General features: G+C 43.8%; 1 protein-coding gene across 1 annotated transcript in view; it reads right to left on the bottom strand.

Moving 5' to 3' along the window:
• LOC149450562 (uncharacterized) overlaps positions 1-17,701 on the bottom strand; it is a 191,811-nt gene that overhangs the window by 109,586 nt on the left and 64,524 nt on the right. The window contains exon 3 of the mRNA XM_089691754.1: positions 2,490-2,919. Within this exon, the coding sequence (XP_089547880.1) occupies positions 2,490-2,919 (430 nt within the window). The remainder of the gene's footprint in view (positions 1-2,489; positions 2,920-17,701) is intronic.

The following is a 17,701-nucleotide window of genomic DNA, read 5'->3' as shown; positions in this document are numbered from 1 at the left end:
TTAGAGAGGAATAGAAAAGAACCAACAAACCCCACAAAGTCTTTTTATAGAGATTTATTCCATCAAATCCAAACTATTCTACACATATTTATTCCATGGAATATGAAGAGATTTTTCTATCAATAATCCCATCAAATCTGCGTGTTTATTGGACTTTATTCCCAGCAATAATCAATCAGGAATCCATGCCAGCAATCATCAGATCAATAGGAATGTTTCCAATATCCAGTGATCACGGTTTGATCCTCCAACATAACCAGTGCACAGAATGATAAATCTATCCCATGAAATGGATCTTATTGATTGGTTGATGTCATTTATTGATCTATTGATTCCCTTCTATGATAGAATAGATTGATTTCTCCATGTATTGATCATCCTCTCCATATATCTCTTCACCTTGTCTAACATCATACAAATCCTGAATGCTATAAATCTCAGTCCTGTCCATGAATTGTATGTGACTCGGGTCTTTATAATACGATATACTGGACTGTTACTTCATTCCCTATTTTTATATCGTCTTCTTACACCTGTCCTGATGAAGTGACACTTTGAAGCCATGAAACGCGTTGATGGTGTATTTTACATTCACTTGTCCAGTAAACACCGACCTTCTGAAGAAAACATTTCAGAGTTTCCTCCTTTACTATGGGCTCCTCTGCTGACCTCACCCTCATTTTTTCTTGGGGTGAAAGTTCTCCACCGGGATCCAAATCCTGCTTAGTATATGATGATCCAGAATTCCCTGATGACCATGGAGGGTGACCACCCATTGACTTCAGTGAGGAGAGGGACATATTCTCCACAAGTCCTCAGATAGGTTGTCTGATCCCTGGATGGGTTCCCCACAACCTCCCAGATGTGAGTACATGCACCGTACTTCTCCCCATCTTCTAGAACCATCTCCCACCTCCTGGTATCCATCACTACACTCAGTCCCATCTCTCCCATGGTCTTTTATCCTCTTTTCCCGTCTCCTGATGGTTTGGAGGATTTCTACATATTGTTCTCATGACAGGTCTACTTCATTTGTATGCAGAGGGGAGGGGGAGGAGTACACAGACTCCTCCCAGTGTTGGTTTATGAGGGGGACCTATAGGGTATTCTGCCCCGTCCAATCACAATAGCCCCTGAGGAGCCCCCACTGTGTGCAGGTACCCCCCAGACATGAGACTGTCCTCCAATCTAGTTATTTCCTGATAGATCAGATGACAAAGTCATATCTATGAGGGTCTCTGTCATGTCATGTCTATGGGCCCCTTATTGTACTATAACCCATCCCCCTCCTGACCTATACTGGGAAATATCTGGGCTGTGATTGGTGAGGACAATACTGCTGTTATCTCCAATATTGTTCTATGGGTGGGATTTGTAGGAAGATCCTGTACAGAGGCTCCTATTCATTCACAAAACTGAAGCCCAGGAAACACCCTTTACTATGCTTTAGTGAATGAACACAGGAGTGATTGGTATTAATCATTCACTGTGTTCATTCAGGAAGGGGCTGGTAAACATGGTAGGCCAACATCTTTCCATTCTGAACACCAAATTGATCTCCAACCCTAGCAGCAGCCAGTGTGGGGGGCAGGAGGGGAAGTCAGACAGCAGCACTGCACAGAGGGGGCTGGGGCATCGGTAGGAGGTCCCAGCACAGGGAGGGAGTTTTAGTGATGGGGAAGTATTTAGATATTTTGATCTCCTTGTGGCTCCCCTGCAGCAGCTGAAGCCAGTAGGAGGGGAAAGAAGCCAGAAGTAGGGGAGCCAAAGATGGATTGGTGCTGCAGGGGGAGGGGTGAATCAGTGCTGTGGGGGGATCAGTGCTGCGGGGGGATGTTAAGAGTTGCAGGGAGCCATCTTAGAGGACAGGCAGAGGAGCTGTCAGTACAATATCACTACATCCATAGCAAGGAAAGGGTTCAAGTGCCACCTAGGGACCATTTTTCAGTAACAACATTTTTCATCATCTCAATGGATCTTTGATGTGTGTGAAGACTAGACTTGTCTGAAAAACATTTCCCGCACTCTGGACAGGAATATGGCTTCTCCCCTGTGTGAGATCTCTGATGTGTGTAAAGATGAGACGTCATTGAAAAACATTTCCCACACTCAGTACAGGAATATGGCTTCTCCCCCGTGTGAGGTCTCTGTTTGCGCAGACTAGTCTACTCTGAAAAACATTTCCCACACTCAGGACAGGAATACAGTTTCTCTCCCGTGTGAGATCTCTGATGTGTGTGAAGACTGGACATGTCTGAAAAACATTTCCCGCACTCTGTCCAGGAATATGGCTTTGTTCCTGTGTAAGATCTGATGTTCACGCAGACTGGACTGCTCTGAAAAAGATTTCCTGCACTCAGGACAGGAATATGGCTTCTCCCCCGTGTGAGATCTCTGATGTTTGCGGAGAACAGACTTCTCTGAAAAACATTTCTTGCACTCAGGACAGGAATAAGGCTTCTCCCCTCTGTGAGATCTCTGATGTTTACGCAGACTAGACATCTGTGAAAAACATTTGCTACACTCAGGACAGGAATATGGCTTCTCCCCCGTGTGAGATCTCTGATGTGTGACAAGTTTTCCTTTTTCTACAAAACATTTCCCACACTCAGGACAAGAATACGGCTTCTCCCCCGTGTGAGATCGTTTATGCACATTAAGATTGTATGTAGAACAAAACCTCTTACCACACTCACTACAGGAATATGGCTTCTCTCCTGTGTGAGATCTCTGATGTGTGTAAAGACTGGACTTCACTGAAAAACATTTCCCGCACTCAGGACAGGAATATGGCTTCTCCCCCGTGTGAGATCTCTGATGTTTGCGCAGACTAGACTTCTCTGAAAAACATTTCCCGCACTCAGGACAGGAATACGGCTTCTCCCCTGTGTGAGATCTTTTATGTACATCAAGATTGTACTTAGAACAGAAACCCTTCCCACACTCAGTACAGGAGAACCTCTTCCCTATTGGAAGGCCGGCCCGGTCCCGCACAGTCTGAGGTTCCTCAGGATACAAGGAATCCGATGGTCCATCTACACTGGGTGGTGCCGGATGGACATTGGAGGGAGCCGGGTTTTCTCCTGGACTATACTGTGTGATGTCCTCATCTTCTACTTTCCAGTCTGGAGACAAAGTGAGACAATCCTCGGAGGTTTTCCTCATCTCCCGGCCATGGACTAAAATACAAAGACAAAGAGGATTACTAGACAGGAGCTGATTGGTTCCCCCAAACCAAGACTCCGCCCACATCAGGCAGCTTGGTCTCTGAGGAGCTTACAATTCCACCCTCAAAGGAACTAGGAAATGGCTCCTCTGATCTCCTACCAGGTCATTTCTTTATTCATGGACCTTAGTCAGAGAGTGAGGAAACAACCAGAACTGTCTTTTATAGGAGGGACAGTGATGAGGGGATTATAGGACGAGGGTCCCCACCCCCTCTATCACTCATCGCCATCTTCCCAACACAAGAAGTACTGCACTTCCTTATTTAGTCCATAATTTAGTCATGAAGAACAGCGGGGCTGAGCCCCACCAGAGGTCAGAGAGTGAGGATGGGGGGAGAACAACCAAGATGAAGACTGGACTGATCCTGAAGACCACCATCATTGGGGTATTGACTCCTCCCTCATTATCACTTTCTGTTTAAGGGTCCAAAGTTGGAGGATGTTATCACATTATTATCACCATGTAAAAGTCTGTGCTCCAATCACATCATCCGATATAAAATGTCCAGCTGGTAGGAAATGGAGGGGAACAAAAGAGAATCCATATTATGTGTATATGCACCGCGTTCTAAATTATTATGCAAATTGAAGTGTCACAAAGATGAAATATTTTGTTTTTCAGTGTAACTCATGGATGGCATTGTGTGTCAGGGCTCTTTTGATCACTGAAAACAATCTCGGACATCTGTGATAATTAGATTGGCCGGTGAGCCCAATTGAAGGAAAAACTACTAAAGGACGGCGTTCCACATTATTAAGCAGAGCACCATTTTCAAGCAATATGGGGAAGAAAAAGGATCTCTCTGCTGCTGGAAAGAGTGAAATAGTTTGATGCCTTGGACGAGGGATGAAAACATTCGATATTTCACGAAAACGTAAGCGTGATCATCGCACTATGAAGAGATTTGTGGCTGATTCAGAGCACAGATGGGTTGGTGCAGATAAAGGCACATTGAGGAAGATTTCTGCCAGATCCATGCATCGGATCCAGAGAGCAGCTGCTAAAATCCCATCACATAGCAGCAAACAGATATTTGAAGCTAATTTAGATGTTAACCGCGCTCTAATATCCACAAAACGAATGGATCAAAAGTGCTATGTGCTTATAAATAAAATATGAGAATAAATGGTGTATCATGACTGAAATATGTGAAAACATAAATTAATATTAAAAGTGGCTAATTATATAAAATCATGCATATCATATGATTCCATCACAAAATGTGCAATCCTTGTGACAAATGTGCTAATTTTCCCTCAGTGCAAAACATGTAATTTGATATATAAAATTCAAAAGTGGATGAAAAGTGAAATAAAAAAATTATATATCGAGAATAATAAAAATATTTATTTATCACTTTTCATCCACTTTTGAATTTTATATATCAAATTACATGTTTTGCACTGAGGGAAAATTAGCACATTTGTCACAAGGATTGCACCTTTCGTGATGGAATAATATGATATGCATGATGTTATATAATTAGCCACTTTTAATATTAATTTATTTGTTTTTACATATTTCAATCATGATACACCATTTATTCTCACATTTTATTTATTTATAAGCACATAGCACTTTTGGTATACTTGGACAGAGGGGTGGATGTGGTATACTTGGACAGAGGGGTGGCGGTGGACGTGGTATACTTGGACAGAGGGGTGGCGGTGGACGTGGTATACTTGAACAGAGGGGTGGCGGTTGACGTGGTATACTTGGACAGAGGGGTGGCGGTGGACGTGGTATACTTGGACAGAGGGGTGGCGGTGGACATGGTGTACTTGGACAGAGGGGTGGCGGTGGACGTGGTATACTTGGACAGAGGGGTGGCGGTGGACGTGGTATACTTGGACAGAGGGGTGGCGGTGGACGTGGTATACTTGGTTGTCACGTTATAGGAGCCTGCCAATTATTAATCCCCTTATTAATGCCTTGTATCACATGCCCCTCAGCATCCCGCTCTGTATTGTTCCAATTGTCCCCTGTGTCACTTGGCCAAATGGCCCAATTCAATTACATTGGGCCCCCTCCCTCCCAGCCAGCTTGCTGCCAGCTCACTGCACACCTCCTTTCATCTATGTGGACATCAGCCCTGCCTCTCAGGATGTCCCTGTCACCAGCCTGATTCATCCCTGGGGTCTAGTGTTCCCCCCTCCACCTCTCCTCTTGCAGCTGTGAGATGAGAGGTGTGACTACCACCACCCTGTCCTGTCTCTCCCTCTCTGGCAAAGAAGAGGTGGCGAGGTTCACAACTCTCCTTGTAGAAGTGCAAACCTCCCACAGGGATGGCCTGAGCTCAGGTGTCTGACGCCATCTCAGCCCTGACACCCACAGCGTGGGCAGGCGGAGTTCCCCTGCTCACAGATGTCCTGGAACAAAGGTCGTGCTTATGAGAGCGTGACCCCTGCCCAGGGGGCATGCCTCATTGCTGGGCAACCAGGCACACCAGCGCTGGCCCAGCCCCAGTTGCCAAGGCGACTGGGAAGGGTCTCTTATCAGCTTAAGAGGCTGGTGCCAGGCGCATTCCATTGTGCAGTCATCAAAGGATCCCAAGCTGTGTCAGGACCTTTGAGACTAGACTCTGAAAGCCCACCCCAAGCCAAGCCTCACAGAGACCCCATTTGGACAGAGGGGTGGCGGTGGACGTGGTATACTTGGACAAGGTACGGGGGATATGATCTCCATGTATAATACATAAGGGGGATATGATCTCCATGTATAATACATAAGGGGGGGATATGATCTCCACGTATAATACATAAGGGGGGATATGATCTTCATGTATAATACATAAGGGGGGGATATGATCTCCATGTATAATACATAAGGGGGGATATGATCTCCATGTATAATACATAAGAGGGGATATGATCTCCATGTATAATACATAAGGGGGATATGATCTCCACGTATAATACATAAGGGGGGATATCATCTCCATGTATAATACATAAGGGGGGATATGATCTCCATGTATAATACATAAGGGGGATATGATCTCCATGTATAATACATAAGGGGGGATATGATCTCCATGTATAATACATAAGGGGGGATATGATCTCCACGTATAATACATAGGGGGGGATATGATCTCCATGTATAATACATAAGGGGGATATGATCTCCATGTATAATACATAAGGGGGATATGATCTCCATGTATAATACATAGGGGGGGATATGATCTCCATGTATAATACATAAGGGGGATATGATCTCCATGTATAATACATAAGGGGGATATGATCTCCACGTATAATACATAGGGGGGGATATGATCTCCATGTATAATACATAAGGGGGATATGATCTCCATGTATAATACATAAGGGGGATATGATCTCCATGTATAATACATAGGGGGGGATATGATCTCCATGTATAATACATAAGGGGGATATGATCTCCACGTATAATACATAAGGGGGATATGATCTCCACGTATAATACATAAGGGGGGATATGATCTCCATGTATAATACATAAGGGGGGATATGATCTCCATGTATAATACATAAGGGGGATATGATCTCCATGTATAATACATAAGGGGGGATATGATCTCCATGTATAATACATAAGGGGGATATGATCTCCATGTATAATACATAAGGTGGGATATGATCTCCATGTATAATACATAAGGGGGGATATGATCTCCATGTATAATACATAAGGGGGGTATGATCTCCATGTATAATATATAAGGGGGATATGATCACCATGTATAATACATAAGGGGGATATGATCTCCATGTATAATACATAAGGGGGATATTATCTCCATGTATAATACATAAGGGGGGGATATGATCTCCACGTATAATACATAAGGGGGGATATGATCTCCATGTATAATACATAAGGGGGATATGATCTCCATGTATAATACATAAAGGGGGATATGATCTCCATGTATAATACATAAGGGGGGATATGATCTCCATGTATAATACATAAGGGGGGATATGATCTCCATGTATAATACATAAGGGGGGATATGATCTCCATGTATAATACATAAGGGGGGATATGATCTCCATGTATAATACATAAGGGGGAGATATGATCTCCATGTATAATACATAAGGGGGAGATATGATCTCCATGTATAATACATAAGGGGGAGATATGATCTCCATGTATAATACATAAGGGGGAGATATGATCTCCATGTATAATACATAAGGGGGAGATATGATCTCCATGTATAATACATAAGGGGGGATATGATCTCCATGTATAATACATAAGGGGGGATATGATCTCCATGTATAATACATAAGGGGGGATATGATCTCCATGTATAATACATAAGGGGGGATATGATCTCCATGTATAATACATAAGGGGGATATGATCTCCATGTATAATACATAAGGGGGGATATGATCTCCATGTATAATACATAAGGGGGGGGATATGATCTCCATGTATAATACATAAGGGGGATATGATCTCCATGTATAATACATTGGACCATCACTACTTCCATCTCCCCACTATGGCTCTCACCACCTCCTCCTGATACTCCACTCTCCCACCGACCCACACATCACCACTAACAGACTCACACGCTCTTCCACATCCCACTCCCATGCCACCTTTCTCACCCTTCTCCTTACCTCTGGGGATATCTCCCCGATCCCTGGCCCCTCACTCACCCACTAGGCCCCCTCCTAGTCCCACAAACCACTGCAACCCCCTAAACATTATACCTGTTCCCCTCCTCCCCGCATCTACCCCTCCACTCTCGGTTGCACTCCTGAACGCCCGATCGGTTTGCAACAAGCTCACCGCCATCCATGACCTCTATCTCCCACTCCCTCAACCTCCTAACGGTCACCGAAACCTGGATCCAGGCCACTGACTGCACCTCCCCTGCGACACTCTCCTATGGAGGTTTTGTCTGGTCCCATTCAACCAGACCGAGCGGTCGTAGAGGCGGTGGGGGTCGGCATGCTCTTGTCACTGCTGAGCACCTTCCAGGTCCTCCCAAACCCCCCTCTCTATCCTTCTCCTCCTTCGAGGCCCACTGCATCCGACTCCTCTCCCCCACCCCTCTGAGGATTGCAGTGATCTATCGGCCTCCTGGTTACCCTTCTTCCTCTCCTCTGAGCTACCCACCATCATCCTTGGAGACTTCAATATCCCTATCAATGTCAACAACCCGGCTACATCCCAACTACTCCACTTAACCTCTTCTTTTGCACTCACACAGTCCACACAGTCCTGCACCCACACCAATGGGAACACCCTGGACCTCGTTTTCTCCCATCTCTGCACCCCCCACAACCTCACAAACACCCCTTTCCCTCTCTATGACCACAACCTCATTACATTCTCCATCTCCCTGTCCTCTGCCACCTCCCCCCCAAACGTCAAACCATCACTAGCCGTAACCTCCGCAACCCGAACCCGGCTCCTCTCCACTCTGCAGCTGACCGTCTGTACGACAGTATCCTTCCACTGTCATGTCCTGACCTGGCCACTGCTGCGTACAACGACTCGCTATCAGCTGCCTCAGACTCTTTAGCACCCCTAATAAAACGTAGCATTACATCCCGACCGCTTCAACCCTGGCAGAACGACCACACTAAACGACGCAATCGCGCGCTGGAGCAATTATGGTGCAAAACCAGATCCTCTTGAGCATTCACCTTCTACAAATCTGCCCTCCTCACCTACACCTCCCTTCATGCAGCCAAAATAGCATACTTTGTAACCCTCATCAATACCTCTCCTCCAGTCCTCACCGGCTCTTCTCCACTTTCAACTCCCTGCTCTCTCCTCCCCACCCCCACCCAGTACCTCACTCACCGCCCTTGAGATTGCCAATCACTTCCAAAAAAAGATCTACGCAATCCGTAGGGACATCGCCAATGCTCAGACTTCCGCCCCACCTAGCCTCCCTCCCATGATAACCCCCTCAACACTCCCCTCCTCTGACCTCACAACTGCCCTGACCCCCACCACACCTAACACCCCGCACACTAAAACCCCCCCAACACTCCACTCCTTCGGCCTTGCTAGCACTGAAGAGGTCACTAAGGTCTTCTCCCTAGCCAACCTCACCACCTGCCCCCTTGACCCTGTTTCCACACAACTCCTCTGGGCAACCTCCTCCTCCATCCTACACTCCCTCACCACATCTTCAATCTCTCCCTCTCTACTGGAGCATTCCCCTCTCCCCTAAAGCACGCACACATCACCCCAATACTCAAAAAACCCTCCCTGGACCCCACCGACCTGAACAACCTCAGACCCATCTCCCTGCTGCCATTTACATCCAAACTCCTCGAGCGCTTAGTCTATAATCGCCTGAGTTCTCACCTCACCGACAACAACCTCCTCAATCCCCTACAGTCCGGCTTCCGTCCCCTACACTCCACCGAAACTGCCTTACTCAAACTCTCCAACGACCTGCTAACCAACAAAGCCAATGGCCACTACTCAGTGCTCCTACTCCTAGACCTCTCCACGGTCTTTGACACAGTTGACCACCCCCTCCTCCATAAACTATACTCCCTTGGCATCAGAGACTCCTGGCTCTCCTCATACCTATCCCAACGCTCCTTCGGTGTTACCTAAATTGCTGCCACCTCCCCCTCTCTGTTGGGGTCCCCCAAGGCTCTGTCCTCGGGCCCCTTCTCTCCATCTACACCTCCTCCCTTGGCCAACTGATACACTCCCACGGCTTTAGCTACCACCTGTACGCCGATGATATGCAAATCTGCCTCTCTACCCCTCGCCTCACCCCTTCAGTCTTCGCCCAAATCACCTGCCTACTGAACAATATAATGTACAGCGCTGAGCAAACTTTTTGGCGCTATATAAATACTGTATAATAATAATAATAAGGGGGATATGATCTCCATGTATAATACATAAGGGGGATATGATCACCATGTATAATACATAAGGGGGGATATGATCTCCATGTATAATACATAAGGGGGGATATGATCTCCATGTATAATACATAAGGGGGGGATATGATCACCATGTATAATACATAAGGGGGATATGATCTCCATGTATAATACATAAGGGGGGATATGATCTCCATGTATAATACATAAGGGGGGGATATGATCTCCATGTATAATACATAAGGGGGATATGATCACCATGTATAATACATAAGGGGGGGATATGATCTCCATGTATAATACATAAGGGGGATATGATCTCCATGTATAATACATAAGGGGGGATATGATCTCCATGTATAATACATAAGGGGGGGATATGATCTCCATGTATAATACATAAGGGGGATATGATCACCATGTATAATACATAAGGGGGGGATATGATCTCCATGTATAATACATAAGGGGGATATGATCTCCATGTATAATACATAAGGGGGGATATGATCTCCATGTATAATACATAAGGGGGATATGATCACCATGTATAATACATAAGGGGGATATGATCTCCATGTATAATACATAATGGGGGGATATGATCTCCATGTATAATACATAAGGGGGATATGATCTCCATGTATAATACATAATGGGGGGATATGATCTCCATGTATAATACATAAGGGGGGATATGATCTCCATGTATAATACATAAGGGGGGATATGATCTCCATGTATAATACATAAGGGGGATATGATCTCCATGTATAATACATAAGGGGGGGATATGATCTCCATGTATAATACATAATGGGGGGATATGATCTCCATGTATAATACATAATGGGGGGATATGATCTCCATGTATAATACATAAGGGGGATATGATCTCCATGTATAATACATAAGGGGGATATGATCTCCATGTATAATACATAAGGGGGGATATGATCTCCATGTATAATACATAAGGGGGGGATATGATCTCCATGTATAATACATAAGGGGGGGATATGATCTCCATGTATAATACATAAGGGGGGATATGATCTCCATGTATAATACATAAGGGGGGGATATGATCTCCATGTAGAATACATAATGGGGGGATATGATCTCCATGTATAATACATAAGGGGGGGATATGATCACCATGTATAATACATAAAGGGGGGATATGATCTCCATGTATAATACATAAGGGGGGGATATGATCTCCATGTATAATACATAAGGGGGATATGATCTCCATGTATAATACATAAGGGGGATATGATCACCATGTATAATACATAAGGGGGGATATGATCCCCATGTATAACACATAAGGGGGGATATGATCTCCATGTATAATACATAAGGGGGATATGATCACCATGTATAATACATAAGGGGGGATATGATCTCCATGTATAATACATAAGGGGGGATATGATCTCCATGTATAATACATAAGGGGGGATATGTTCCTCATGTATAATACATAAGGGGGGGATATGATCTCCATGTATAATACATAAGGGGGGGGATATGATCTCCATGTATAATACATAAGGGGGGATATGATCTCCATGTATAATACATAAGGGGGGATATGATCTCCATGTATAATACATAAGGGGGGGGATATGATCTCCATGTATAATACATAAGGGGGAGATATGATCTCTATGTATAATACATAAGGGGGATATGATCTCCATGTATAATACATAAGGGGGGGGGATATGATCTCCATGTATAATACATAAGGGGGGGATATGATCTCCATGTATAATACATAAGGGGGGATATGATCTCCATGTATAATACATAAGGGGGGATATGATCTCCATGTATAATTCATAAGGGGGGATATGATCTCCATGTATAATACATAAGGGGGATATGATCTCCATGTATAATACATAAGGGGGGATATGATCTCCATGTATAATACATAAGGGGGGATATGATCTCCATGTATAATACATAAGGGGGGATATGGTCTCCATGTATAATACATAAGGGGGGATATGATCTCCATGTATAATACATAAGGGGGGGGATATGATCTCCATGTATAATACATAAGGGGGGGGATATGATCTCCATGTATAATACATAAGGGGGAGATATGATCTCTATGTATAATACATAAGGGGGATATGATCTCCATGTATAATACATAAGGGGGGGGGGATATGATCTCCATGTATAATACATAAGGGGGGGATATGATCTCCATGTATAATACATAAGGGGGGATATGATCTCCATGTATAATACATAAGGGGGGATATGATCTCCATGTATAATTCATAAGGGGGGATATGATCTCCATGTATAATACATAAGGGGGATATGATCTCCATGTATAATACATAAGGGGGGGATATGATCTCCATGTATAATACATAAGGGGGGATATGATCTCCATGTATAATACATAAGGGGGGATATGATCTCCATGTATAATACATAAGGGGGGATATGGTCTCCATGTATAATACATAAGGGGGGATATGATCTCCATGTATAATACATAAGGGGGGATATGATCTCCATGTATAATACATAAGGGGGGGATATGATCACCATGTATAATACATAAGGGGGGGATATGATCTCCATGTATAATACATAAGGGGGGATTGCTGTAGGAAAGTCCTGGATTCTTTCTTGGATACACAGAATATAACTGGATATAACATTTATAGGGAACGTTGATCCAGGGAATATCTGATTGCCTGTCGGGGGGTCAGGAAGGAATTGTTTCCCCTGCAGGAGGAGATCGGATCGTGCTTTGCTGGGTTTTTGCCTTCTGGTGGATCAGCTGTGGGTGTCGGATTATAACTTTTATTTTTAATGGTACAACTAGATGGATGTCTTTTTCCAGCCAGACTAACTATGTAACTATGTAGGTCCCACACCGCTGCCTCCCATCTCCTGAGACTGCACTCAGTGACTTGGGTCTGAGACACTACAGACATATCCCTCCACCCGGCACAGCCAGCAGATAACAGAGAAGGTCCCCTGGAGGAGTCAGGCACAAGGCAGGAGACCCCAGTCACATGTCCTGGGTGCTACATTATGCAATGCTTAGAGTAAAAATCAACATTTTGCTGCCAGCTGAACCCCAGAACCTCCATAAATCCAGTCTAGATACATAAATTGTGTCTGCAGCACAGAGAAGGAAGATTATCCGAGAGAAATCCAGGAATACAGGACGGGGAACACAGCTCAGGAAAGTGACCAGGGGATTACAGGCTGATATCACCCAGTCCCCGCCCTACTCTGGACCAATCAGTGAGCAGTATGGGTGGAGGAATGGATTTAGTGTTCATGACCCACCTGTGCTGATCTCTGTAGGAGTGTCCTCCTCTATAAATGTCCCCGTTATTCCATCCTCCTCCATAGACTGCTGATCATCCCTCACATACGCCTCTTCTTCTTCTGCTTTCACCTCAAATTCTATATCGATTGGATCTCCACTCTAAATCAAGGAAATGAGAGAAAATATCATCTGTAAAATATAAGGTCAAAGAAAAAAAACTCCACACATTGTCTCTACAAATCCATGTTCTAGATGCTCCATCCCACCAACCTTGCAATAGTGAGGGATGGTTTGACTTTCCTGTGTGGAATCCCAGAAATACTGAGGACGGGGACATCTCTCTGGTGGGTTCCTGGTATTAGGTGTTTCCATCATCTCCTTGTGTCCTTCTGAAAACTCCTCCATCACTCCATACTCCTCATCCTCCTCTTTATACTCTTCTTTAACATCAATATTCTCATCCCCGAGGATTCCACTCTGAAAGATATAATAAAACATTCATTGTAACAAACATGCTGTGTATAAATCACAACTACCAATAATTGTCATCATCTACCTGATGATGGGGAGGGATGGTGTGACCTTCCTGTGTGGAATCCCGGGAATACAGAGGACGGGGACATCTCTCTGGTGGGTTCCTGTAGCTGGATGACTCTACCAGGGTGTCCTGGTACAGATCTTTGTGTTCTTCTAGAAGCTCTGACTCCTCCATCCCCCCATCCTCATCCTCCTCCTCTTTTATTTCTTCTTTAACCTCAACTTTAGGATCTCTCAGGTTTCCACTCTGAATATATAATAAAAATGCCATCAATGGTAACAATGCAGATAATGTACAGATCCTAATGATACTATCAGTGATTGTTCCTCATCTACCTGATGATGGTGAGGGATGGTGTGACCTTCCTGTGTGGAATCCTGGAAATCCAGAGGACGGGGACATCTCTCTGGTGGGTTCCCATGACTGGATCCATCTGTAGGAAACACACACACTGACTGAATCCATTGTTTCTATGTGTTTATCAGATGATGGGGGATCTAGGTGGATCCTCCGTACTGCTCTCTCCTTTACAATAAAGTCTCCTCTTACCCGGTGATGTGAGGGGCGGCTGATTGTCCATCATGACGTCCTTGTAGAGGTCCCTGTGTCCTTCTAAATATTGATGTGTATCATCATCTGCTGGGGATAAAAGACATCCCAGTGACTATGGAGGAAGAGGACGGACATGACTATGGAGGAAGAGGACGGACATGACGGGGGGTTACTGGGTGTAAAAAGAACATAACATCTTATTACCTCCTCTGTTGCCATGTCCACCAACATCTCCAATCTCATTCAACCACATGGCAAAGCCTGCCTTTATCCCAAATGACTTCCTGTCTGTTCCTGTCTTCACTTCCTGTTTGTATTCCATAAAGAAGTCCTGTCTGGGTAGTAGAAATGAGATCACCATCTTGTGGAGTTCAGAGGAACTGCAGCCCCGAGAAATGTACCTTAATAACAATTCCTGCATTGTATCTACCTTACAGAGATACCAGGGAAGAGCCAAAATAACTAAAAAAAGTAAGAAACAATAAACCTAAATCTCATGCAACCAACTGTTTAAAAAAGATATTTTACTACAGACAGAAAAGAGTTAAAGACGCAGAACACAAGATAAAAACAAAGGTATACATAATAAAAAAGAGACCTCCAAAATCAGACTATCCAGAATGTCCCGTCCTTCCTATTAGAGAGAGACAGACTACCCAGAATGTCCCATCCTTCATATCAGAGAGAGACAGACTACCCAGAATGTCCCGTCCTTCATATCAGAGAGAGAGACAGACTACCCAGAATGTCCCGTCCTTCCTATCAGAGAGAGAGACAGACTACCCAGAATGTCCCATCCTTCATATCAGAGAGAGACAGACTACCCAGAATGTCCCGTCCTTCATATCAGAGAGAGACAGACTACCCAGAATGTCCCGTCCTTCATATCAGAGAGAGACAGACTACCCAGAATGTACCGTCCTTCATATCAGAGAGAGACAGACTACCCAGAATGTCCCATCCTTCATATCAGAGAGAGACAGACTACCCAGAATGTCCCATCCTTCATATCAGAGAGAGACAGACTACCCAGAATGTGGCAGAATGGGGCAGCACAGTGGCTAAATCAGGGGTCTGCAACCTTTAAGACATAAAGACCCGTTTCCGAGAGGGAAAAAAAGACTGGGAGCCGCAAAACCATTGTAACATTTAAAACAAATCCGACACTGCATATATTGCAAAAAGCGCTCTGGTTATGAAGTGGGTTTGAGGGCCCAGTAAGCAAAGGGTTAATCAGGGCCACAGTGTATCGTCATAATCACAATCATAGCCTTAGGTCAGTGGTGGGCAACCTTTTTTTTCAACTGAGCCAAATCTCGCCAAAACCACGATTGAAATTTATTTTGAGAGAAACATTTTTAAAACTAAAAATACATCCCCCATATAGTAATTCATCCCCCATAGTAATTCATCCCCCATATAGTAATTCATCACCCATAGTAATTCATCCCCCATATAGTAATTCATCCCCCATAGTAATTCATCCCCCATATAGTAATTCATCACCCATAGTAATTCATCCCCCATATAGTAATTCATCCCCCATAGTAATTCATCCCCCATATAGTAATTCATCCCCCATATAGTAATTCATCCCCCCTATAGTAATTCATCCCCCCTATAGTAATTCATCCCCCATAGTAATTCATCCCCCATATAGTAATTCATCCCCCACATAGTAATTCATCCCCATATAGTAATTCATCCCCCCTATAGTAATTTATCCCCCCTATAGTAATTCATCCCCCATATAGTAATTCATCCCCCATATAGTAATTCATCCCCCACATAGTAATTCATCCCCCATAGTAATTAATCCCCCACATAGTAATTCATCCCCCATATAGTAATTCATCCCCCATAGTAATTCATTCCCCATAGTAATTCATCCCCCACATAGTAATTCATCCCCCATATAGTAATTCATCCCCCATAGTAATTCATCCCCCATATAGTAATTCATCCACCATAGTAATTCATCCCCCATAGTAATTCATCCCCCATATAGTAATTCATCCCCCATAGTAATTCATCCCCCATATAGTAATTAATCCCCCACATAGTAATTCATCCCCCATAGTAATTCATTCCCCATAGTAATTCATCCCCCACATAGTAATTCATCCCCCATATAGTAATTCATCCCCCATAGTAATTCATCCCCCATATAGTAATTCATCCACCATAGTAATTCATCCCCCATAGTAATTCATCCCCCATATAGTAATTCATCCCCCATAGTAATTCATCCCCCATAGTAATTCATCCCCCATAGTAATTCATCCCCCATATAGTAATTCATCCACCATAGTAATTCATCCCCCATATAGTAATTCATCCCCCATAGTAATTCATCCCCCATATAGTAATTCATCCCCCCTATAGTAATTCATCCCCCATAGTAATTGATCTCCCATATAGTAATTCATCCCCCATATAGTAATTCATCCCCCCTATAGTAATTCATCCCCCATAGTAATTCATCCCCCATATAGTAATACATCCCCCATATAGTAATTCATCCACCATAGTAATTCATCCCCCCTATAGTAATTCATCTCCCATATAGTAATTCATCCCCCATATAGTAATTCATCCCCCCTATAGTAATTCATCCCCCATAGTAATTCATCTCCCATATAGTAATTCATCCCCCATATAGTAATTCATCCCCCATATAGTAATTCATCCCCCATAGTAATTCATCCCCCCTATAGTAATTCATCTCCCATATAGTAATTCATCCCCCCTATAGTAATTCATCTCCCATATAGTAATTCGTCCCCCATATAGTAATTCATCCTCCATATAGTAATTCATCCCCCATATAGTAATTCATCCCCCATATAGTAATTCATCCCCCATATAGTAATTCATCCCCCATAGTAATTCATCCTCCATATAGTAATTCATCCCCCATATAGTAATTCATCCTCCATATAGTAATTCATCCCCCATAGTAATTCATCCTCCATATAGTAATTCATCCCCCATATAGTAATTCATCCCCCCTATAGTAATTCATCTCCCATATAGTAATTCGTCCCCCATATAGTAATTCATCCTCCATATAGTAATTCATCCCCCATATAGTAATTCATCCCCCATATAGTAATTCATCCCCCATATAGTAATTCATCCCCCATAGTAATTCATCCTCCATATAGTAATTCATCCCCCATATAG

This window comes from Staurois parvus, unplaced genomic scaffold, assembly GCF_062004578.1.
Source record: "Staurois parvus isolate SC_StPar_1 unplaced genomic scaffold, SC_StPar_1.0 ptg000571l, whole genome shotgun sequence".
Taxonomy (NCBI): Eukaryota; Metazoa; Chordata; class Amphibia; order Anura; family Ranidae; genus Staurois; species Staurois parvus.
This window is presented reverse-complemented; position numbering and strand designations above follow the sequence as displayed.